Here is a 25,155-nt window from a genome sequence, read left to right as displayed (position 1 = left end):
AGACAGCCACTGCTTAACGTAAGCCTGATCACGAGGGATGGACATTGCTGATTGTTCCTGAAAAGACCGTCACATCCTGTATTTTCTATGCAGTTAGTGACCCTTACCGAAGACAATCACAGCTTAACGTAGGGCCTATTCAAGGGTAGGCACGATTGCTGACTGTTCCTGTTTAGAGACCATCACCTGCATTTATTATTCACTTGTGACCCTGACAAAATAGAGCCACATCAAAACCGAACCTAAAGGGGGTCGGCAGCTGAATATTAGTGAGGTTTCGCAACCGCCCGGTTAGGCCCTTCGACGACGTTTATCTATTGTTCAGGTAAACTCATACAATAGATAAACGTCGTCGTAGGGCCTAAACGGGTGGGCAGGATTGCTGATTGTTACTGTGGGGACCGTCACACCATATATTTTTCTTATGCAGTTTGTGACCCTGACATAAGACAGCCATAGCTCAAAGGATGTGCAAGATTGCTGATTGCTTTCTGTAGAGACCGGCACATCCTGTCTTTCCAATGCAGTTGTGACCCTGACATGAGACAGCCACTGCCTGACGTAGGGCCTATCAAGGGATGGGTAAGATTGCCGATTGCTTTCTGTAGAGACCATCATATCCTGTCTTTCCAATGCAGTTGTGACCCTGACATGAGACAGCCACTGCCTGACGTAGGGCCTACCTATCAAGGGATGGGCAAGATTGCTGATTGCTTTCTGTAGAGACCGGCACATCCTGTCTTTCCAATACAGTTGTGACCCTGACATGAGACAGCCACTGCCTGACGTAGGGCCTATCAAGGGATGGGCAAGATTGCTTTTTGTCCCTGTAGAGACCATCACATTATGTCTTTCTTATGCAGTTGTGACCCGGACATGAGACAACCACAGCTTAATGTAGGGTTCATCATGGTATGGGCACGATTGCTGATTGTTCATGTAGTCCGTCACATCCTGTCTATTCTATGCAGTTAGTGACCCTTACCGCAGACAATCACAGCTTAACATAGGACCTATTTAGGGGTTGGCATGGTTGCCGACTGCTCCTGTATAGAGACCGTCATGTCATTTCTTGCTCGGCCGTGCAGATTGCACCAGACAGATTTATTGGATTTTTGTACAGCCAGTCCTCCAGTCCTCGCTGTCATTGAAGTCACTGGGACAGCGCATCCTTTTGACACAACTTTTCTAGTATCTCATTTAGTTGTCATTTTAGTATTTGGCACTGGCATGTGCTCCAAGCTTGCTCTAAATCATAAGGTTGGCATTGTTGCAACCATTTTCTGTATCATTTTGGATTTGATGGTTAATTTCTGCTTTTGTGAGACAAGTCCTGTCGTTCCACCATCTTAGTGTAGATGGCAGCGCTTTCCAGAACAGATTTCTGCTGCTAACTTGAAGACAGGCACAACACAGTTTATTTGGTAGAATTGTTTATTAAATACTTTTACAGTTCTTTTGATGATATTGTACTTAGCAAGTGGTAATATTTTGTATTTCCAGATTTTACGGCAACTACTGTAGAACAGCAACTTATTAAATCAAGAACGATCATCATGAAATGGTCACCAAAATTACCTTCTCATTTTCGTAACCTTTTATGTAAACCTAGTTCCAGGCACAACGGTTTATTTCGTTTATTTTCGGACAAATTGTCAACAACTCTTTCTATCAATTTCCTGGATGCGTCGCCATTTTATCGGTCATGTGACCTGGACGGCGGCCATCACTGTTTACAATTTTCTCGTATTTTTATTGGTTCTTCCTATCACGTGAGTGGCTGAGGAATGCCGAATGACCTCCTTTCCTACAGCACCGCCAAGGAGGATACCGCGGTGACGTCACATCACCTGATCCCGACCCATATTAGTGATCGCTATGGCCAATCAGATTCAGTCTACTGACAGCACCAGCACTGAGCACATCTCAACGTCTCACTGTCTGGTGCGCTCCTGTACACAAAAACACCAATAGACATGAAATATTGCAATACCTAGTATGGATTCTTCCTGTGTAAAATAAAATTTACAGAGCAGATTAACTTCCACGAATAAAAAAGACGTTTGGCGTGGCCAAAGTGCGGAAATAATGTCTCCGCTAAAATACACTACGAAATACACTAGGCAATGCACTACGCAATATACAGTAGAGATGCAGTTGAGTTTGTTATTGTTTTGACTTAGAAGCCCGCCCATATCTAAATACATTCATGTATTCATGAAGTATGAACTCATTTCTGTCCCATACAACTCTAAGAACAGTCAATTTCTCCTTAAATCATCACCGAAACCGCGATATCCGCGGGAAGATTTCGTTCTATTGTCCGAAAATGCATGATCTTACAGGGGCGCTAACTCGACAAATAGAGGGGATCTATGGGGATCTATGCGAGTTTTAGGTCCTCCAGGTCTCGAACTTGTAAAATCTGGAAACATGCCTCCAAATCCCATTATGATAATGAAGAGATTGCCCATATCTCGGAGACTGTTTTGAAACCATCGCTAATTTTGGAAGATCGGTGCCCGGCTATTTGGTTAAAAAAAACCTATTTTTCCCCATCAAACATCAAAACAGCACTTTTCATTATTCAAATGATAGCTATTGTCTGAAGACTTATTTCATAGCAGAAAAGTACTAATAACTCTGATTTGATGCGAAAAATCTAACTTTTTTGATGACTTGATTTTCCCTTGGCCGTGGATCGAGTTTGTTTACAATATGCAGCGCCATCTTGGAAAAGCCGTGACGTCACCGCGGTATCCTCCTTGCAGCACCGCTAAAGTCAAAATTACATTGTTACCTCTCTCACGAAAACTTCTTTTAACTTGCAAATTTGGAACTTATCTCGATTAATCGTGAGCTTATTTAATCACTCCTTAGCATGTGCCTCGAACTACGGTGTTTTAAGTTATATTCAGTGCAATCTCTGCCAGGAAACGAAGGCTTTTGTATCGGGTTGCTTGGTGATCTTTTCATATTTTAATTGGGGGTGTCTTTGTGTGCGCAGTGCATTGTGGATCGGAATGTCAGTTGAATTATCATGTGGTCATGTGGACTTCGGGTATTTAATGGGATAGCGTGGGTTTCCGAGCAGACCGGCTTAGATGCGATTAGACGCAGACGTTTTTCTCCTCTTGCTAAGAGTCGAGCGTTGGTACGTTTTTTTTATCTCCTCCTTTCTTCAGGAGTTGAGGGTACCCTTTTTATTCCTCTGTCTGTGGAGAGGCCAGTGACTTGCTCAAGTCTCTGACTGATACAAATTCTTTTTTTTTCTGCATACCCCTCGTGCTGCTGGTGGATCACTGGGGCCTTGCGGTCACTGCAGACCATTTCGAAATCGCTAGACCTCCCGATATGCGTGTTGAGCTCGCGTAATTTTCTATGGACCAGTTTTTTTGCTTCTGGCGAGCTCACCAGGTTGGACTGGTAAACGGGCCCAGAATCTCCTGTATCAGGTAACTTCAATTGCGGGAATCTTTCTGTTTTGCTGGGGCAAAACTTGTATACACCTGGAATCGAGGTGTGGTTTGATTCTTCTTGGAATAGTTTTATTCCAAGAGGTTTTTTTTAAATATTTTTCCATGCCGGTCTACTGAGGATTAACCCCTTGCCATTCTGCCTTGATTTGCAACAGTTGCTAACTGTTGCCCTGACGACGTATATCTGAAGTGATTGTATTGCCACGGATGAGTGGTCGGTCTCCCTGATGTTTTATGAGGGACCATTTATGTGCGATTGTGTTGACTATTGTGATGTACCTGTATATATTAATGTTGTAACCGGGTGTGGGTGGGGTGATTATTGAGGATAAATGCCGTATATTTAAACTGTTGGCCTGGACTTTATTTAATTGGATTACCCGCCTGATGTCAGTGTATATCAGGGGGCGTCATTTTGGCCGAGATAATTTATGACAAGGAGGATCAGTAAGTTTGGCCAGAGGCTCTGACCTGGAGGTCACCACTGGCACTTTTAGCCCCGAGGTTGTGACAATCATATTTTATCTACGGACGTTGTCAAGTTATTTCCTTTGTTTTATTCTGCCATGGGTGGACCGGTGCGGCTACACATAACAACTGTATTAAAAGCTGGTGGAAATGATTCCTTCGGGGAGTTTTTATAAGTCATAATCAGAGTCGCCTTCAGGGAGAGTAAGATAATGCACAGAAGTATCATGTAGCCTAGTTAAATAAAGGAAAATTGTGTCCACAGAAAACAGGCTTCTGCCTTCGTCTTCCTCCTATACGATCCCAGGAATGGAGCAGAGAGAGCGAGTAAAGTACCCAACCAATACGATAACAAACATGGTAACAAACTGGATTAGAGTATGTTGAATACCATTGGTAAAACAGCTTCTTTTTTTTAGATTCTTGAATTGTACACCATACTCAAATCTACATGTACAGTGGAACCTCCCTTAGCGGCCACCTCTCTATTAAGGACACTAGTTCTAAACCCAATTTTGTTGTTTCCATTCAACTTGACCTCTCTAATCAGGACACCTCTCTATTAAGGTCAGCATTTTTCAGTCTCAAGGGTGTCTTTAATAGAGAGGTTCTACTGTAGTTGCGAAATATATTTCAATAATAATTTCACCTCCAGTTGAGCAATATTGGTAATTCCTAAATGATTTGATGTAATAAATTGCAAAAACTTTAAATTGCAAAACATGAAATTTAAGCACTCAGCCCCTTTGCCAACTTAAATTTAAAGAGTAAGTAGAAAGCCTTTATTGGCTTTAAAATCGTTTGAAATACAGTTTACCCACGAGACATTCATTAACTCGATATATCACAACCGACTAAATTTCAGTGCCATAATATTGCCACAATAAATGACCTTTTTCAGGGATTTAAATCAGCAGTTCAAGAGGCAAATATCTCGGCGCCAAACACAGACGTCGGCCATGTTTTGGAAAAATGACACCATACCATGTAAAAATCCAAGGACGTCCTCGTGTTGCCGAACAGATTGGGTACTTGCGAACTTTACGCACCTCAGCGCAACATAGGTCGATATGACGTAGCATACAATTTTGTGACGTCATACAATGTAAATGGCGGCCTCCATACACCAGTGCGGGAAGAGACAAGACCACTAATGTATATTCATAGGTTGGAGGGTCGAGGCCTATCAATTAGACGAGTGCATGTTTTTAACTCTCAAGTACATATTTGGAGAGGTATTGAAAAAAATATTTGTTGTGGCAAGTCTACAGATATAAAGAAATTATTTGATGAAAAAATTAATTTCGAATTTTGCTAATTGGGTAATAGGGGGCGTGTTTTGAGTTTTTTCTGCCAGTTGGCTAAAAGAGTGGAAATATCAAAGTCTGTCTAATTTGTCGATTATCAAAAACTTTCCGTGGTCAACTACCAGTTTATTTTTCACCATTTACTTGCCCGACTGTCCGGAATAACATAATCTAAATTTCAGATTCACAACCGCACGCAGTATTTGATGCGTCGCGGTCAAACATTGACAATTTAACTGCTAAAAGGCTTAAAAAATCAATTGTGGTCTTGACTCGGAATGGCCAGCAAAACGTAAATGGGCCAATAGAAGTCATACACAACCTGAGATCCAATCAGAAGTTTCTGGGTCATTTTGAATACTCGCTGTGACAACAGTAATGAAAAGCAATGTGGCTCTAATCTACATACTCTCTAAGCTTAAACAGTTATTGGAATGTTCAAGGAATTGATACAGAACTGGAGGTATCGGTTGTATAACCAAAACCGTGAGGGTGGAGCTACCAAACTGGAGATATTGGACAGCCAGGGTGGAGCTAAACAAAACCGAGGCATAGCCGAGCGGTTTTGGCGAGACAATCAATACCGACCAAAGGAGGTTCCGCGGTGACGTCACAGCTTTTTTTCAGAATGGCAACTCCTATGAAAACAAAGACACGTGTTTCATTCGACGATTTTATCGATATAAAAATCACATGAACTACCTAAATAAACAATCACGAACTAATACCCCAAAGTGTAATCCACTAGTCGATGACTGAATTAAATAAATTTTAATTTAATAAATTTTCACAACAGTAATGTTTAAATTCATAGTCTGTGATTAGTTTTCCGACTTTTATCACGGCAGATGTTCGCATCTTATACAAATGTTGACATTGAGTGACCTTCACATTATGCGGTTGTTCTTATTGATAGGAGCAGAAAAGGGAATTTCCCAACCCTTTCCCCAAAAACAACGAACTACTGAGACAGAAACCACCATAGATCCCCTTAGATCCCCTCGTTTTTTTTAACTTTTGAGCCCTATGAAGATGACCAATATTTTGCCAACATAGTGTAAGTTGCATTAGGTGATCCGGTAGCTTGGGAAATTGACAGAACTGCACATCAATATCAATTTTTACAAAGCTGATGCCGTCTCATAACGTTTTGCGACAACTTTTTAGTGAATCTGATTGTTTAAGGCTTACAGACCTGTAACTGCCGCGTTAATGCGACGTCATCGTGACCTAGATAATTTAGCAGACTTGGCACTAGTCTCCCTGGTAACCGTCATCTTGTCCTACGCTTTCGTCTATTTCCTGCTTGGTGATGCCCCACTCTTATGTCATCGTTATCTAAAGTCATCTGAGGAGCACAAAAGAGGTAAGAATGCCGTAATAAGGCAAAATGATGAATTCTGTGAATCTCGAAACGTGTTTACGTGTGTAGAATAAAGAACTCAATGACCTTTGATTCGTTGTTGTATATTGTTGTATATTATTATATTATTATATTATTATATTATTGTCTTGACTTTAGCTGTGGAGTGACGGAAGCCGGAACAAGACCTGAAACACAATTAACAACCAACAACGTAGATTTTAATCGCTTCAATGTTGACACAACGGCCGTCATAATCTTTCTGATGGTGGTAACGTCACATGCACAGCTATAATATGGATTGCGGTCACGTGATGTGACGTCATCGTGGAACCTGCTTTGAATACCAACAGTCAGGTATCAATTTCTATTCTAAAATATATCAAATTAGACAAAGAAAAATGTGGTTTTAAATGCTTTTGACAGCTTCCACATTTTACACCAACCCAAGCGGTTATGGTTGCCTTACCATAACGGTTATGGTTGCCTTACCTAACCGCCTAATTCAAAACGAGGCTTCCTTTGTGCATAGTGCATTTACACTGTAAAGTGAGGTTCGTTCTAAATCCAGGTATTTAGAATGTGTTATCACTAAACAGATTAGCAAAGGCGAATACAGTCTTGTCAAAATGTTCCCAATCTAATAAAATAGTTGCACAGACATGATCGACTATCAAAATCTCCCGCAAAGGCCTCAAAAAATGGCCAGGGCCATTGTGCTCACCTCATGTGGAGGAAAGATGGATAAAGAGCATGGTATTGTGTCATGTAGTGTTAGGTTTGATGTAGGTCCAAGCAATTACAATTTCCCCAAAATGGCCAATTTACATAACATTCGACCTCTGTGACCTTGAAAAGTAGGTCAAATCAAAGAAGACCCGGGTGACACATTGAATGGTTGTTAGAATTAGATGTACCTATGATATAAAATTGGTGCCAATCGGGCAAGTCATTACTAGGAATAATGGCATTTTGAAGAGATTAGGATTTGGCCCCCTCCCTGGAGGCCAAACGGCAAATCAGATCGCACCAAACTTCGATACCTAAGATCACCTGACCAAGGGGTACATGTGTACTTAATTTGTGATCAATAGTCATTGCAGTTAAGAAACGTGCCATAGTTACGGCCTGACGGCGAATTTACGCCATTTGACCTCTGTGACCTTGACAAGAAGGTCAAATTAAAAACCTGTGTGACATATACTGTATGGTGGTTAGATGTACCCATGATATCAAATTGGTGGCAATCGGGCAAGAAGTTGTTAAGGAATAATCACATTTTTAAGGTTTTTGGATTTTGCCCCCTGGTGGACAAGTGGTGAATCATATTGGACCAAACTTCGGTCCCTAAGATCACCTGACTAAGGGGTAAATGTGTACCAAATTTGGTATCAATAGCCATTGCAGTTTAGAAACGTGCCATTGTTACATCCTAACGGCCAATTTACACCATTTGACCTCTGTGACCTTGAAAAGGAGGTCAAATCAAAAACCCGGAGGATATATGATGCACCTTTGCTAGAAGTACCTACCATATTTTTTTCAAAATTTCCCGACTACTATCAAGGGAGATATTGCATATTTTCACTTTTAACGTTTGGCCCCCTGGTGGCTAAACCATGAAACGAATCGGACCGAAACCTGGTCTCCAAGGTGTCATTACATAAGGGTACATGTGTACCAAGTTTCAACTCAATAGCTCTAACAGTTACGAAACGTGCCCTGCTAACGGACGACGGACGACGACGGACGACGACGACGACGACGACGACGGACGACGGACGCCACGGTATGGGATAAGCTCACCTCTGCTAAGAGGTGAGCTAAAAACTACAGTCCACCAAGTGCTTGATTAGTGTATGTTGATGCATTCTTCCAACCTGGAGACAGAGAAACATGTTTTTTCTTCAAAGTTTTGAGCATATAGACTGAAAGTTTCTGTTGAGCATCAGTGAGACCAAGTGCTGAGCACATGTTACGCAGACCCTGCATGTCAACAAGACTTTTATCTGCATAAGCTTTTGCGTTAGCTATCTTCATGATGTAGTCCGCCTTCACATCTGCTCCATTTTTTATTTCAGCAGCTAAAAACGGGAAAAGAAAACAAGAAAGATGTTACGGTCATGCCAGTATTCATGATAACGTACTGTTAGTAGATCACCCCGGCTATTCCGACCTCCAAACTGACAGGCAATTCCCATTCTGACGAGCTACCGATGCCAGATTTTATAAGCACCCAGCGATGATTTTTTCAATAGAGACCAGAAAATCCCTTTTTAAATCAAGAAATTGCCTGACCACGTAAAATTAATGCCTCCCTTCAGATCTCTGAACATTAACCAAGAGATTGGTGTTTTACACATAATATTTGATTCAGTCATTTAAAGGTAGATTTAGGCAAAAACCATGCTTGCATTCAAAGATCGATAAGACTGCTTGCTTTACAAGACGATTTTATGAGACTTTATAGAAAATCTTCCATGGGGTGTATATAAATTATGGCTCAGGCAGATCGTCAGTATGGCAGTTGCCTGACAGAATACAGATCTGATTAGCCGGGGTGCAGATGTAACAGAGGAAAAACTCCAAGGCCCTGCCGGGGATTGAACCTGGGACCTCAGTCTGGCGTCACTCTAACAACTGAGCTAAGGGGAATTTCCCTCTAGCCTAGGCCAGTAGGAATGATGCCATCACTACATAGATGAGACAATCCCCCAGTTTAGGCCATACTCTTGTTGATAAACGAATTCTTGGTTCCAGGTGGAAGTGTAATGAACTGTACATTGCTTGGCATGGTCGAATTTCACTTCATGGCCTGGACACAAGGCCTGTTGGAAATTGACCTAGTATCCAGGCCATGTGGGACCTTGTATCCATATCAGGCACTGTACATTAGATTGAATGTTTACCTGGACAAGAATTCCTAAACTCGGAGATAATTTTTGTGCTTGAAAAGCTTTCACCAAAATATAATTATAATCAACGATGGTCGAAGGCTCTACAGATTATGATTACGCACATGATTTTATACTTTAAACCCTAAAATGTTTGTCTGCCTTATATTTCTACATCCACACAGATTTAGCGCGAAAATCTAATTGAAGTTACTGTTAATACAAGCTTGTCAAAATGCTCAATTAGAACAACACCAAAGTTGCACTTTCACAAACCCGCGAAATAACATATTTCTATTAATACCTGTATTGGGAGAAATACATTTGTGGATCCCCTCTAGGCCCTATTGTAGTTTTCCCGCTTTTTCTTTATCTTTGTTGTTATCATGCCAATAACTAATTACTATGCTCTCCCAGGTCAGTTTGCACGCTGAGCTGCACTAACGTCAGCCAATCAGACTCTTCCAGCATCCTCACGTGACATGGGGAGCCAATCACGCCTTAGCATGAGCAAGCTCGGTGGCCCAGATTCCTGGGCATCATTCTTGCTCTAGATTTACACTAAGCTACTTCACGTTTTAAATATCACAATTTTGCTATTCGTTTTGCCCGTTTCATTTCGTTTTTGGCGTGTTTCGCATAGTATTATTAGGCAAGTATACAATGGCACTGTCAGTTAAGATTGTAGGGAGTAGCTTCGTTAAAAGAATAGTTTGTACAAGAGCGGGGCGAGTTTGGCCAATTTGTCGATCACCACCGTTTGAATCTTGGTCTAGATTACGAGTTTGCTCGTGTTGACATCCACGGCTTCGGTGGTTTAACTGCGCCTTCCCTTGGTTCAAAAACCAAGTATCAGGCAGTCGGTTCCTGATATCGTTGTATGTCATGCTGGCGGTAATGACCTCGCCAAACGGGATAGTCTGTCGACGGCGGCAGACATTCACGATTTCGGTGTGTTGCTCACTGAACACTATGGCGTGCAGCACTTCATTGCATGCGGTACATTGAAACGCTAGAGTATCAAGCATGATGGTACTCTGAAATTTGGTATTTCGGAGCAGGAATTTGAGGCTAAGGCGAAAGATCTTAACGTTCGTCTCAGCAATTTCATGGATGGTAAGCGGCTGCATTTTTGGGAGTTCTTCTCCATTCAAGGCCCTCGAACTGGTCCCGCCGCAATAGACTTTTCTGATGGAGTTCACCTAAACCAGCAGGGCATGAAGAAGTACTTCAGGGAGATGAGAGGCGTGATTATGAAGTACTCCAATCGGCTCCATCATGAAAATCGCTGGAGTTATCAGTATTAGGCTTCAGGCTCCATTCTTCATTAGACTTGATCCGTCGGAGGGTTCGACGACTTCCATGCGGGAGGTTGGCTTACTCTCGACAGGTTTATGTATATATATTTTATTGGGATTAAATGTATATCCGTCTTTTTGCTGGCATGTTTTCTTGCGTTGCCCGTATAGCACTTCTTGCCCCCCCCCTTACTATAGTAGTTATTTTAGCTACGATCGCTATATTGTTGGTCTTTTCGGGGTGGGGGTCTACGACACCCTCTCTTTGCATAGTTAGCCCGTATAGCAGCTACTCCACTATGCCTAGTGGAGTCTCTGCTGGCTCTGTATAGCTAACTAGATTAGCACCTTAGCTATCTACCTCAGATACTTAATGGCAGGGTCCGGTATGCTTATCGGCCACCTGGGCAATATTTTATGGTTTTATGCCACGTTTTATGGAGGTGTTCTTTAGCCCGTATTACAATTATCCCACTATGCCTAGTGGATTCTTTGTTGGCTTAGTTCAGTTACTTTTCAGGCCCGTACAGCGTCCGCTATGATTATTGGACAGTTGGCCTTGACTATATATTTTACAATTTAGCCCTTTCACTGGCTATTGTTTGCTTAGTAGCTCACAGAGGTTGACGGGTTTATCCTAAAGTTGATATTGGCCCAGTTCAACCGTTCACTGTCCGGTATGCCTACCGATCATCTGGTCATACAGTTACTTAGCATGGTTACGCTTTATGTCTTTCAGATCAACATGTCAGGGCTACGCTCGAGAATACGCCGGCAAAAAAAATACACGGGGCCGACACCAGGCCCACGAGCGCTGAGTCGGATGAGATCAGTGGTGGTGGTCACACCCCCCGTCGCGAAGAAAGTTTGTTCGCCAACTCAGGAGGAATCTCTGGACTCCATTGATAATTCGCCAACTACGAGCCCGGTCGGACAATCCCATAAATCGGCTCGTCGTAGCAAAAAAGTGAAGGACAAAGCCAGGAGGCGTATTTCTCGGACAATTAAGGAGGACTCTCGCCAACGTCCGCAGTTCCCATTGGGGCGCTGCTCCCCACCGCCAGACTTTCAGTTCACAACCCCGCAGCTGCAGATAGTTCGACCTCCACAGTTGGACACCAAATAAATCGAGGAGGCATTGTCAGCGGACATTCAGAACAATTTAGTGCCGACCATTGTGCAGTCGGTCAAGGTGCAAGTTATGGCGGCCTTGCGCAGTGAGGGAGTGATTCCAGCAAACCAACTTGGTACACAAACCCCTCCCAGTGCTTCTTCAACAGTGAGACCAATAGGTGTAGCCACTAATCCAAACCATGTTCCAACAGTCTCATTAGGTACGGGTATGTTACCCCTTCATGCTAAAGTAGCAGTATTAGAGGAGGGCGCGACCGATAAACCCCCTATACTTTTTTATTCTAAGGGCATTCCCATAGATCTTCACGTGTCAGATGACGTCCGTGCTATGGTCGTCGCTGACAAGTATGTAGACCTGGATTCAATGCTGCCCAAACCCTCCGTTTCAAATCTGGTCCCCGAACCTGGCACCTTCCAGTAGTGGACGGTACCCTGAAGGTCGTTCCATCCTCTAAAGCTCGTCGCATAAAATCCATAGAGGATTGGTGTACCGCATTCAATGTTTTTATTGCGGTGTATTCCAAGGTTCACCCCGACTCTACTGCTGGTTTGGTACAGTATGTGGAGATAGTCCGTAGTTTGGCCTCAGGAGGGGCGATTGGCTTTTTTATGATCAGAATTTTCGGTACCTCAGGTCCCAAGATCCAGTTACTTATCCCTGGTTATCCATCAACTGGGAACTCCACATGTCTGCCAATTCTAGAGGTCGTCCCCACCTGGGTTCTCGTTTTTCCACAGATACGTCTTCCGCGAGTTGCAGTCTCTCATCGGTCTACTGAACTTCGCAGTCTGTGTGGTGCCCCCTGGTCCTTTCCTTAGGCGACTCATCAATCTTACTATTGGTCTCAAGCATCACTCTCACAGGAGGCGTATCACCAAAGAGGTCAAGATGGATCTCAGCATGTGGCTGGAATTCTTATCTGGTTTTAATGGCCGTTGTTTTTTCCTCAGCGACCGATTCTATTCCTCTGATACTTTACATCTTTTCTCGGACAGTTCCACCACTATTGGATTCGGAGTGGTCTTTGGTACCCACTGGGCTTATGGCGTGTGGGAGGAACAGTATCGCTCACTCAATATCGCGATTCTGGAATTTTACCCCATTGTTTTGGCCCTTTACTTATGGTCCAAGGAATTGTCCAACAAGGTAATAGTTTTCCATACGGACAATGAAGCTTTGGTACATGTGATTAATAAGCAGTCGGCTAAGGAGCCCACTATTCTATCTATTTTACGCAGGTTGGTTCTCATATGCTTACGTTACAATATTTGTTCAAGTCTGAACACATTGCCGGCGTAAATAACGTTTTGTGTGAGTCTCTTTCTCGTCAACAGATTCAACTTTTTCGACGTGCCTCGAGATGTTGCGGGATGGATCACAGTCCAACGAGAATAGAGCCGTTGCTACATCACTCGAACTTTTTTCATCCGTGAAGGACTTGGTGAATTCCAACTTGGAGGTTACACCTCATAAGGCCTATTTGCGAGCCTTTCAAGCTTATGTTTCCTTCCTTCAGGATTCTCTGGATCAGTATCATATCTCCACTTCACCTATTTTACTACTCTTGTACATTGCCCATTAGCGAGCTAGGGACTTAAACCACCCACTATCGCATCTTACGTCTCAGCATTTAGGTACGTTTGTAAGATGCATGGCTGACAAGATCCAGGTGATAACTTTATGGTCACAACGGCCTTGTCCGGGCTTGCTAAGTCCAATAAAACATTAGATGTAAGGTTGCCCATTACTGTCCCCATTCTCTCTAAACTCCTTCACGTCACTGGCCTCGTCGTCATGGATCATTTCGACAGAAAATTGGTCAGGGCTATGTTCTCACTTGCATTTTTCGCCTTTCTAAGGATTGGCGAGATTACCACGCGTTCCGCTAGGTTGACTTCACTTTTAGAACGTTCAGACCTTCAAGTAGATTTGGCTAGTCCATCAGCCGGTATGTCCGTTGTATTTAGAAAATACAAGCACAGCAAAGGCAGTCGGCCGGTTGTCATTCAGATCTCGCCCCAAGACCAAAAGTTGCTCTGCCCAGTGGTCAACATGTGCTATTATTTGTCTGTTCGGCCTGACACATCTGGTTCGCTCTTTATGCGTGCTGATGGCTCATCGGTAACCCGGGCTCACTTCTCACATTACCTGCACAGTTTACTGCGGGCATGTTCCCTTGATCCCACACTTTACCAGGGACACTCTTTTCGTATAGGCGCCGCCTCTTGGGCGGCTCAGTCTGGCTTATCCGATCAACATATTCGTCACCTGGGTAGATGGAATTCTGATGCCTTCCATAAGCATATCCGTAACGTCTCCATTCATGTTTGAATTATACTTATTTTCACTGTTGTTATGTTTAATTGCTTTTCTTTTGGAGGGGGAGATACTTAGTGTTCTTTCATGCGGACGGATCACTCAAACATCCCCCTATATTTCCTCATCTTTTTAGCCCGACCCTTAATTTTGGTCAATATACAGGGGATGGCACGCAGTTTTCCATGCGGGCGAACTGTACGTCATCTCACTGGGTACTATTAAAAGGTTTATTCAATCAATTTGTTCTTAACACGACACTGAGTGACACACAACTAAACAATCATTTGGCTTTGGTGGGGGGCAGCCTTCGTTCCGTAGGCTTGTGGCGGTTTTGCCCCACTCATTTGCCTTTTTAATGGTCCTCATCATGCAGGTTTTCTTGTAAATAACCCAAAATACTTCATGCTGCTCATTATGTAAATATTCAAGTTTTCATTGGGCCTACAATTATCTTATTTTCAATAAATGTCACTCAGTGTCCTTATCATGTCTATATCATATCAGCTTTCTTGTCAGTTTGTATAGACCGCAACCACAGTTATTCTCTGTTAGGAATGTCACAACCTGGGGACGGTCTGGTCACAACCAGGACTCCAATTACAGTTATTCTCCGTTGGGACTGTCACAACCTTAGGACGGTCACCGCCGTCTCTCACAACCTCGAGGGGGCACCACAAAACATATTTCTATTAATACCTGTATTGGGAGAAATACATTTGTGGATCCCCTCTAGGCCCTATTGTAGTTTTCCCGCTTTTTCTTTATCTTTGTTGTTATCATGCCAATAACTAATTACTATGCTCTCCCAGGTCAGTTTGCACGCTGAGCTGCACTAACGTCAGCCAATCAGACTCTTCCAGCATCCTCACGTGACATGGGGAGCCAATCACGCCTTAGCATGAGCAAGCTCGGTGGCCCAGATTCCTGGGCATCATTCTTGCTCTAGATTTACACTAAGATACTTCACGTTTTAAATATCACAATTTCCCCCCCTCCTCTCCCTTTAAGAGGACTTGGTATATATTAGTATTGCATGTATTTACCTTGGAGTAAGCTTTCACCAAAATATAATTATAATCAATGATGGTCGAAGGCTCTACAGATTATGATTACGCACATGATTTTATACTTTAAACCCTAAAATGTTTGTCTGCCTTTTATTTCTACATCCACACAGATTTAGCGCGAAAATCTAATTGAAGTTACTACAAGCTTGTCAAAATGCTCAATTAGAACAACACCAAAGTTGCACTTTCACAAACCCGCGAAATAAAATATTACATAGTGGACAGCTTGTTGGCTGATAGTAATTGGTCCCCCGAACTCTCTGGTAAGTGGTAGTATTCATTGCGCATGCGCTGACGAACTGAAGAATTCCCTATGTCATGTGACCTTCTTATTCTTCTTGTGGGAAACTATGAAACTAAAGTTCTGACACAGTTTACAGTGAACAGTGAACAGTTTACTGTTTAGATATACTGTGATAGAGGAAAACCCATATCGACGATTTTGTGTAACTTAATTTTGCCTACTTGGGAAATTTTCACAAAAAGGGACAAAATAACGGTAAAAAATGGTCGACACTGTAACTGCCAAAAATTGGATTCCAATGAGATCTAAAGCAACTAAGCACAGAGGAGTACTTCTCTTGATCTCTTTCGCAACAGTACCCGGCTGTATACCAGATTCAGGCCAACCCACCTTAAAATCGGCTCAGTAATGCTATCCGTCCATTAAAAGAATTGGAAACGCATTGCCAGAGCGAGATAAGATCGACCTACCATCTGGTGAATTTTTTATGCATGAGCAATGTGTGGTTTGATCCACCTCAATAACCATGCACATGCTCTTGACCTATATGAGTTGGCCTGATTCGGAAGGTTGAAAACTCTGTTAGTGTCCTTTATATTTTATTGGAAATATTAAAAGACAAGTCAAAGATCGAGGATACTAAGTACTTATGTCATTATTTTCTTCTTAATAAGTTTCGTACAAGTGCGGCAATGTTAGGCTGAAGTTAAGCCAAAAACACAGTTAAGTTTGGAGCAAATAATATAACCTTTCAAATTTCTCTAGATTGAGTCGTTAGTCCTATTTTCCCATTAGAGATGGCACTTGACTGGTCCTTCTCCCGGGTCCTTCTGACTCACAGTTTTTGTCCACGCTAAGTAGAGTAAAAAAATAGTAGGCCTACTAGTAATTATCATAGCAAAAGAATATGTCATGAGTCTACTTGGGTCAATTTGCCCCCTTTGTAATGTAAGTTACACACCTCCCAAAGTTATCATTCGGGTAGTAACTGAACTGACTGGGCCAAGATACCGTACATGCCAATTAGGATAAGCTCCACATGACATTCTAAACAAAAAGACAGGTGTCAATTAGTGTTCCATACAACAAGACCACTCGTTGAATACATTGATCGCATGGAAGTGAGTACATTTTTCGGTTCAGGTTAAGGTGTAATAGACCGTTTTTAATAATAATATAATTTGCATTCAATATAACGATAAAGGAACTCCTTGGTCATGATGGTCATGACATGCGGACATGCCCAAAAATGGGGACATCGTTTCTGTTAACGGTAGGCCTAATCAGGGTATACCTGGTCTAATTATCATTGTCCCACCTTTTGTACCTAAACATTGAAATGTTTCAAGATAAACAAGCCAAATAAGTGATCCAAACATGAAATTAGGAAATTAATTACAATTTAGATAAACCGGTATCTCTCAAGTGGGATACGGTAAAAAAGGCACTGGTAAAAAAGGCACCGGTAAAAATGCCAGTAAAAAGGCACTGTTAAATGAAACGGCCAGGGGCCATTGTGCTCACCGTAAGTATTTTTAGTAGACAGTTACAGAAAGTGCTACAGTATGTAGGCCTCTCATATTTATACATGCATCTGTGACCAGTTCAGAGCCGGCCCTGGCCAAGTGGTGAATCCGAGACTTGTGGTTCCAAGCTTGTAGAGTCTAGGTGAAAATGACAGTGAAGAAACGTGCCACTCCATGACAATGGTGAATATATTTTTAACTTTGACCTCAGTGACCCTGACAGGTAGGTCAAATAACAAACCAGGGTGATATGTGATGTAGACACATCCACCTGACCATAACAATTTCATCACTCATTACACTACAGCAATCGGCAAAAAACGATTTCCAAGATGGCCGCCTAATTAAATCTATGGCACCAAATGAATCAAAAAATGAAGAAAATGAAGAAAATGTAAGATTAGAACTCAGAAAAGAAAAAAGGAAAAGATGAAAAATAAAAATATTTTTGGCTGTCCTCGACCGGGGTTTGAACTCACGACCTTTGGATTGCCACAATACAAGGAAAAACCCACAAAACATGCAATTTCGGCCATATTTGAATTCCGATCTGGCTGAAACTTGACAAATAGTGGCTTCTTAGATGCATCATTACACAAAATTAAAACTCTTTACATTGAACAACGACAAAACGTACCAAGAACGGTAAAGTTTTCAACTTTGACCTCTGTGAACTTGAAAGGTGGGTCAAATCAAAAAACCGTAAGATATGTGATGTATCCTTGCTGGGAGTACCTACCATGAAACTTTTATCAAAAACAAATCAGTAATAAGCGAGAAATCACACTTTTTGAGTTTTGAGTTTGGGCCCCCTGGTGGCCAAGTCAATAATCAGACCGAACCAAAATTCAGTGTAAAAGGTCAACTGACCTAGGGCATTCTGTGTACAAAGTTTCAAGTTCATAGCCCTAGCAGTTAAGAAATGTGCCATAGTTACACTCAAACGGCAAATTTACGCCATTTGACCTCTGCGACCTTAAAAAGTAGGTCAAATCCGAAAAATCGTGCAACATCTGAGGTAACCTTGCTAGGGTTCCCTGCCATAAAAATTTCATCAAAAACAATTTGCTAATAAGCAGGCTATTGCACTTCTTACTTTTTGGCTCACCGTAAGGGGAGTCTATATGATAGCGCTGTGTCCGTCGTCGTCGTCGTCGTATCCTAACAGTGGCACATTTCTTAACTGCTAGGGCTATGAACTTGAAACTTTGTACACAGAATGCCCTAGGTCAGCTGACCCTTGACACTGATTTTCGGTCCGATCTGATTCTCTGTTTGGCCCCTCTGTTTAGTCACCAGGGGGCCAAATGTCGATATCTAAAAAGTGTGATATCTCGCTTATTAGTGACTTGTTTTCGATAAAACTTTTGTTGTAGGTACTCATAGCAAATATACATTTTATATTATACGGGTTTTTAATTTGACCTTGTTTTCAAGGTCGCAGATGTCATATGGCGAAAATTGGCCATTAGAGTGTAAACTATGGCACGTTTCTTAAAAACTAAAGCTATGAACTTGAAACTTGGTACATATAACCCCCTATATCACATAGCCTCTGGTGCTGAATTTTGGTTCGATCTGATTCCTAACTTTGCCACCAGGGGGCCAAAAGTGGAAATCTAAAAAGTTTGATATCGCGCTTATAAGTGACTTGTTTTCAATAAAATTCTTATGTTAGGTACTGTTAGGAAGATTACATCACATGTTATACGGGTTTTCAATTTGACCTACTTTTCAAGGTCACAGAAGTCATATGGCGTAAATTGGCTGTTAGAGTGTAAACTATGGCACGTTTCTTAACCAGTAAAGCTATGAACTTGAAAGTTGTTGCATATAACCCCCTACATCAGATAACGTCTGATGTCGAATTTTGGCCTGATCTGATTCTTTATTCGGCCACCAGGGGGCCATAACTGAAAAAGGAAGAAGTGCAATATCTTGCTTATTTGAGTGAATTGTTTTCGATAAAATTTTATGGCAGGGACTCCTAGCAAGGATACATCACATTTCCTATGATTTTTGGATTTGACCTCCTTTTCTAGGTCACAGAGGTCAAATGGCGTAAATTGACCGTTCGAGTGTAACTATGGCACGTTTCTTAACTGCTAAAGCTATGAACTTGAAAGTTGGTACATGTAACCCCCTACATCAGATAATCTCTGACACCGAATTTTGGCCTGATATGATTCTTGATTTGGCCACTAGGGGGTCAAAACTGAAAAAGTAGGACGTGCAATATCTCGCTTATTAATGACTTTTTTTCGATGAATTTTTTATTGCAGGGACTCTTAGCAATCACACGATATTGATCTGATTGATGTCATAGACAATTATTGGTTGGATCATAAACTTATATATACTGCCCTGTCTTATTACTTGACATCAATACACATCTAAAAAAAGTCTTCATGCCTGATTGTGTTCACCATATTCACCTCTAAACTAAGCATGATCCTGCCTACTAAATGATGTATACGGTGAGCACAATGGCCCCTGGCCGTTTCATTCTGTTTTGGCCCCCTGGTGGCAAAGTCAAGAATCAGATCAGGCTGAAATTCAGCACCAGAGGTTATCTGATATAGGGGGTTATATGTACCAAGTTTCAAGCTCATAGCTTTGGTGGTTGAGAAACGTGCCATAGTTACACTCAAACGGCCAATTCACGCCATTTGACCTCTGCAACCTTGAAAAGTAGATCAAATTAAAAACCCGTAAGATATATGATGTATCCTTGCTATGAGTACCTACCACAAAAGTTTGATCGAAAACAAGTCACTAATAAGCGAGATATCACACTTTTTAGATATCCACATTTGGCCCCCTGGTGGCCAAGTAGAGAATCAGATCGGACAGAAATTTAGTGTCAGGGGTCATCTGACCTAGGGGGTCATGTGTACAAAGTTTTAAGTTCATAGGCCTAGCGGTTAAAAAACGTGCCACTGTTTTTGAACTAGGATACGACGGACGACGACGACGACGACGACGACGGACGACGGACACTGCGGTATCGTATGGACTCCCCTACGGTGAGCCAAAACAGCACAGATGAAAAAGGCACTAGTAAAAAGGCACAGAAAATTAGGGGGTAGGTAAAAAAGGCACTACCGCCGAAAATGCATGGCTAATTGTACATGCTTGTTATGTGGCATAAATATGATGCTTTACTTTCATTGATAACTGCATATTTCCAAACATGTTTTGACATTTTTAAATGAACTTGCACTCAGTGTAATGCGCGTTGGGACAGAGCTCTCTTGGGCCAGGTGGTACACCCAAGCCAATTCCGCACAACTGGACTTTGAACATTTATTTGATCAGCTGAACATGGCCGTTACAAACTCTTCGGTCGTTTTAAAGCAAACGCCTGCTTGAAAGTCACTGATCTCTATAAAACTATTTAGATATAATGTCAAAGATAACATTTATATGAAAAGAGATATGCTTCGTATTTTGCTAACTTGTTTTTTGTCACACGCGCGCAAAGTGGTGCATGTTCTACCGTTCCAATTTGTTGAACACGCAATTCGGCTTAAACCTTTATGCTGTGTACATCAATTTTTGAGTCACCTCATAAGAAACAATTTACACAGTATATTGCCGTTGATTACAACCTAATTATGGATTTTTTTATTAGTAATTGCAAACAGATGAGAGTGCACATAGTTAAATTGTGGTTTAAACTAGAAATATATAACGCAATTGGGGCAAATTGCGAATGTATGCCCCCGCTCTGGTGTGTTCGGTGTGTTAATATGTTCATTGCGCGCATTATTTAGCCTATAAATATGAAATTGTGGCTATAAGCGCACCTCGAATATAAGCGCAGTGCGCTTATAAGCGCATAAATACGATAATATCTTCTCTGTGGCTGTTTATGAAATTTTGTGGAGGCTCTCAAATAACATCCACAATAATATGGCTGTTGACTGGGCTAGTTGGTCTGACAATAGACATGCACGTGAACAGCAGAGGTTGGTTTTCCCATTTACTCACAGAGGTGAAGCGTGGTCTATACTATTTTCGTCGTTGTCATCTCCTTGATCTTTTAAGTTTTTGCCATTTCCAAGGCGATTACCTGCTAGCAATTTACACAGAAGATCAGTGGGCAAGGTGTTGACCCTGTTACTGGAACAGCATCAATTATGCGATCGCCTGGAATCAGTCACAGAATATCTGGTACTCAGGAAGTTAAAGACTAGTCACTGCCGGGTAGCTAGTGCAATCTGCTAGAACCAGTCACAGAATATCCATTGCTTACATGCTAATAAATAACAACTGTCAGGCTATTTATCCCTTCTCCTGGTGTCAGTCACAGAATATCCAATGCTCGGATATCAATGAATAGGAATTGTGTGTAGACATGCGTGGCTATTTATCTCATCTCTTATCTTATCTCATCTCAGCAAAAATCTAAGATGGCGGCTGGAGGCCATTTTGGATTCTGGAATGCGCCCAAAATCGATAGAGAAACTCCCCTACTGAAGACCATTATATTACACCACAAAAGTTTGAAGTGTGTCAAACCTCTAGTTCTTCAGTTAACAATCTGAATACCAAAATCTAAGTTGGCTGCTGGCAGCCATATTGGATTTTGGAACACGCCCAAAATTGATAGAGAGCATCCCCTGAATGACCATTGCACCACAAAAGTTTGAAGTGTGTCAAACCTCTAGTTCTTCAGTTAACAATCGGAATACCAAAATCTAAGTTGGCTGCTGGCAGCCATATTGAATTTTGGGTCAGGACCAAAATCGACAGGGAACCTCCCCTACACAACCTCATCACACCACATAAGTTTCAGGTCTGTCACTCACTTGGTTCTTGAGTTACATGTCGGAATGCGAAAAACCAAGTCGGGCCTGGCAGCCATCTTGGATTTCAGATCGGGCCCAAAATGGATAGGGAACCTCCCCTACACTAGGTAATAACACCACATAAGTTGGGGACCTGGTGACCATCTTTGATTTCGGGTCTGGCCCAAAATCGATAGGGAACCTCCACTACCATAGACCATTACACCACAAAAGTTTGAAGACTGTTGGACCTCCGGTTCTCCAGTTAACGAGCGGAATGCGAAAATCTAAGATGGTTGCTGGCGGCCATCTTTGATTTCGGGTCGGGCCCAAAATCGATAGGGAACCTCCCCATTCATAGATCATTACGTCACAAAAGTTTGAAGACTGTTGGACCTCCGGTTCTCCATTTAACGAGCGGAATGCGAAAATCTAAGATGGTGGCTGGCGGCCATCTTTGATTTCGGGTCGGGCCCAAAATCGATAGGAAACCTCCCCTACCATAGACCATCACACCACAAAAGTTTGAAGACTGTTGGAACTCCGGTTCTCTAGTAAACGAGCAGAATGCGAAAATCTAAGATGGCGGCTGGCAGCCATATTGGATTTTGGAACGCGCCAAAAAACAATAGGGACCCTTTGACACACTAGGCCTACACCCCCTAAAAATTTCAAGTCAGCCGAGCAAGGGGTTCTTGAGTTATAGTCTGGAATTCAGTGGGGCGGACGAGGCGGACGACGCGGCGGCCGGAAACCACCTAAGAACATAATGCCCCCACTTTAGCGGGGGCATAATAATTGTTATGTTTGGCAATTAGCAGCTAATCAACACATCAGCCTAAATTCCTATATTGTTCTCATCAATAATATAATTGCATGAATTTTATTACCCGGTACATCATCTGTGCACCTCATGTGAAGAGTAAATATTTGTTGTTGAATTTTGATCGTTCCATCATTGTTTTGCACCTCAGCACAGTTTGTAGCTAGCTGAATTAGAAAGGGCTTCATCCTTATCCATAGAAGTGACAAACACATGGTCACTGGAAAGGCTGGTCAGAGACAAGGGAGTCACCAGGGGAGAAGGGGCCAAATCTTCTCTCCGTGGGGACAGGAAGACAGTTAACACCCAGCTTCTTACAGGGTCTATGACATGGAGCGGGCTAAGATCCCCACACATTGCTCTGAAAGTGGAGTGTCCATACCAAGACCATTAGGGTTGCCAAATGAAAAGTATTTATCGAAATAAGATGAAATGGCCAGGGCCATTGTGCTCACCTCATGTGGAGGAAAGATGGATAAAGAGCATGGTATTGTGTCATGTAGTGTTAGGTTTGATGTAGGTCCAAGCAATTACAATTTTCCCAAAATGGCCAATTTACAGTACATTCGACCTCTGTGACCTTGAAAAGTAGGTCAAATCAAAGAAGACCCGGGTGACACATTGAATGGTTGTTAGAATTAGATCTACCTATGATATAAAATTGGTGCCAATCGGGCAAGTCATTACTAGGAATAATGGCATTTTGAAGAATTTAGGATTTGGCCCCCTCCCTGGAGGCCAAACGGCAAATCAGATCGCACCAAACTTCGGTACCTGAGATCACCTGACCAAGGGGTACATGTGTACTTAATTTGTGATCAATAGTCATTGCAGTTAAGAAACGTGCCATAGTTACGGCCTGACGGCCAATTTACGCCATTTGACCTCTGTGACCTTGACAAGAAGGTCAAATTAAAAACCTGTGTGACATATACTGTATGGTGGTTAGATGTACCCATGATATCAAATTGGTGGCAATCGGGCAAGAAGTTAAGGAATAATCACATTTTTAAGGTTTTTGGATTTTGCCCCCTGGTGGTCAAGTGGTGAATCATATTGGACCAAACTTCGGTCCCTGAGATCACCTGACTAAGGGGTAAATGTGTACCAAATTTGGTATCAATAGTCATTGCAGTTTAGAAACGTGCCATCATTACATCCTAACGGCTAATTTACACCATTTGACCTCTGTGACCTTGAAAAGGAGGTCAAATCAAAAACCCGGAGGATATATGATGCACCTTTGCTAGAAGTACCTACCATATTTTTTTCAAAATTTCCCGACTACTATTAAGGGAGATATTGCATATTTTCCCTTTTAACGTTTGGCCCCCTGGTGGCCAAACCATGAAACGAATCGGACCGAAACTTGGTCTCCCAGGTGTCATTACATAAGGGTACATGTGTACCAAGTTTCAACTCAATAGCTCTAACAGTTACGAAACGTGCCCTGCTAACGGACGACGGACGACGACGACGACGACGACGACGACGACGACGACGACGACGACGACGACGACGACGACGACGACGGACGACGGACGCCACGGTATGGGATAAGCTCACCTCTGCTAAGAGGTGAGCTAAAAACAGAACAGGCTTGGGATAATAATCATTACCAATTTTGTTATGCTTTATTTTTGAAACTTTTCAAAGTGTAGATACTAACCAGTGTGTTATGAAATATCCCTTGTAATACCATTATCTGACGAAAGCAAATCAATGCCTCCACTCCCTGCGGCTGCAGAGAGCCATCTCAATTGCGTGAGAATAACCAGAAGCATGACGAGGCCTGAATAAAGTTAGAAAAGGGCCTTGTATATTGTGCCTCTTGAATATTAAATCACTTCTGTTCGTATTGTGATCAACACTATTTGAACAGAGAATGTTGTATTTAACCAACCTGACAACTGCAAAAATGTTGTTGGTTCTTTCTTTTATAAAACCAGTAAACTTCCGCGATTGCCATAGGATGGCACATTTGCCACAGGTTTTAAGATGTCTATGCAGGGCGCCTAGTCAATAATAAGGCAATCAAAATTTAAAGTTAGGGCTGGGTACATTCAGGATAATTCTTTTTTGGTTAAAAGCTCGGAGTATTGTGATAATGGCTCACCAGCACCGACCTACTGTAAAGGCCTAGCCCCCCCCTCCCTCCCTCCACCCCAACACATCCAGACCTACACATGCTGAAGGCCTGTGCTATACACAGCCTTGGAGCATTGACTGGTTGGGCTCAATGGAGTGAAAGGCTGGTGTGAATACATAAGCGAGTTGATACATCCATGGTGTAATTAAATGAAATGGCCAGGGCCATTGTGCTCACCTGTCGATAAGAAAGGGAGAGTATGAGGAAGAACTTGTCATTTTTAGGGGTTAATCATGCAATAGTTGTGGGATGGTGTGGTTTGTCTTGAAAAAGTGGAGTTAGTCGTATTG

At 42.3% G+C, this 25,155-nt stretch overlaps 1 protein-coding gene across 1 annotated transcript in view; it reads right to left on the bottom strand.

Annotated features, from left to right (window-relative positions):
* Positions 1 to 1,416: 1,416 nt before the first annotated feature.
* LOC135499500 (uncharacterized) overlaps positions 1,417 to 25,155 on the bottom strand; it is a 91,316-nt gene continuing 67,577 nt past the window's right edge. The window contains exon 5 of the mRNA XM_064790280.1: positions 1,417 to 8,701. Within this exon, the coding sequence (XP_064646350.1) occupies positions 8,448 to 8,701 (254 nt within the window). The 3' untranslated portion in view covers positions 1,417 to 8,447. The remainder of the gene's footprint in view (positions 8,702 to 25,155) is intronic.

Source organism: Lineus longissimus, chromosome 15, assembly GCF_910592395.1.
Source record: "Lineus longissimus chromosome 15, tnLinLong1.2, whole genome shotgun sequence".
Lineage (NCBI taxonomy): Eukaryota > Metazoa > Nemertea > Pilidiophora > Heteronemertea > Lineidae > Lineus > Lineus longissimus.
The sequence above is the reverse complement of the archived record's forward strand: the minus strand, read 5'-3'. Positions and strand labels throughout refer to the sequence as shown.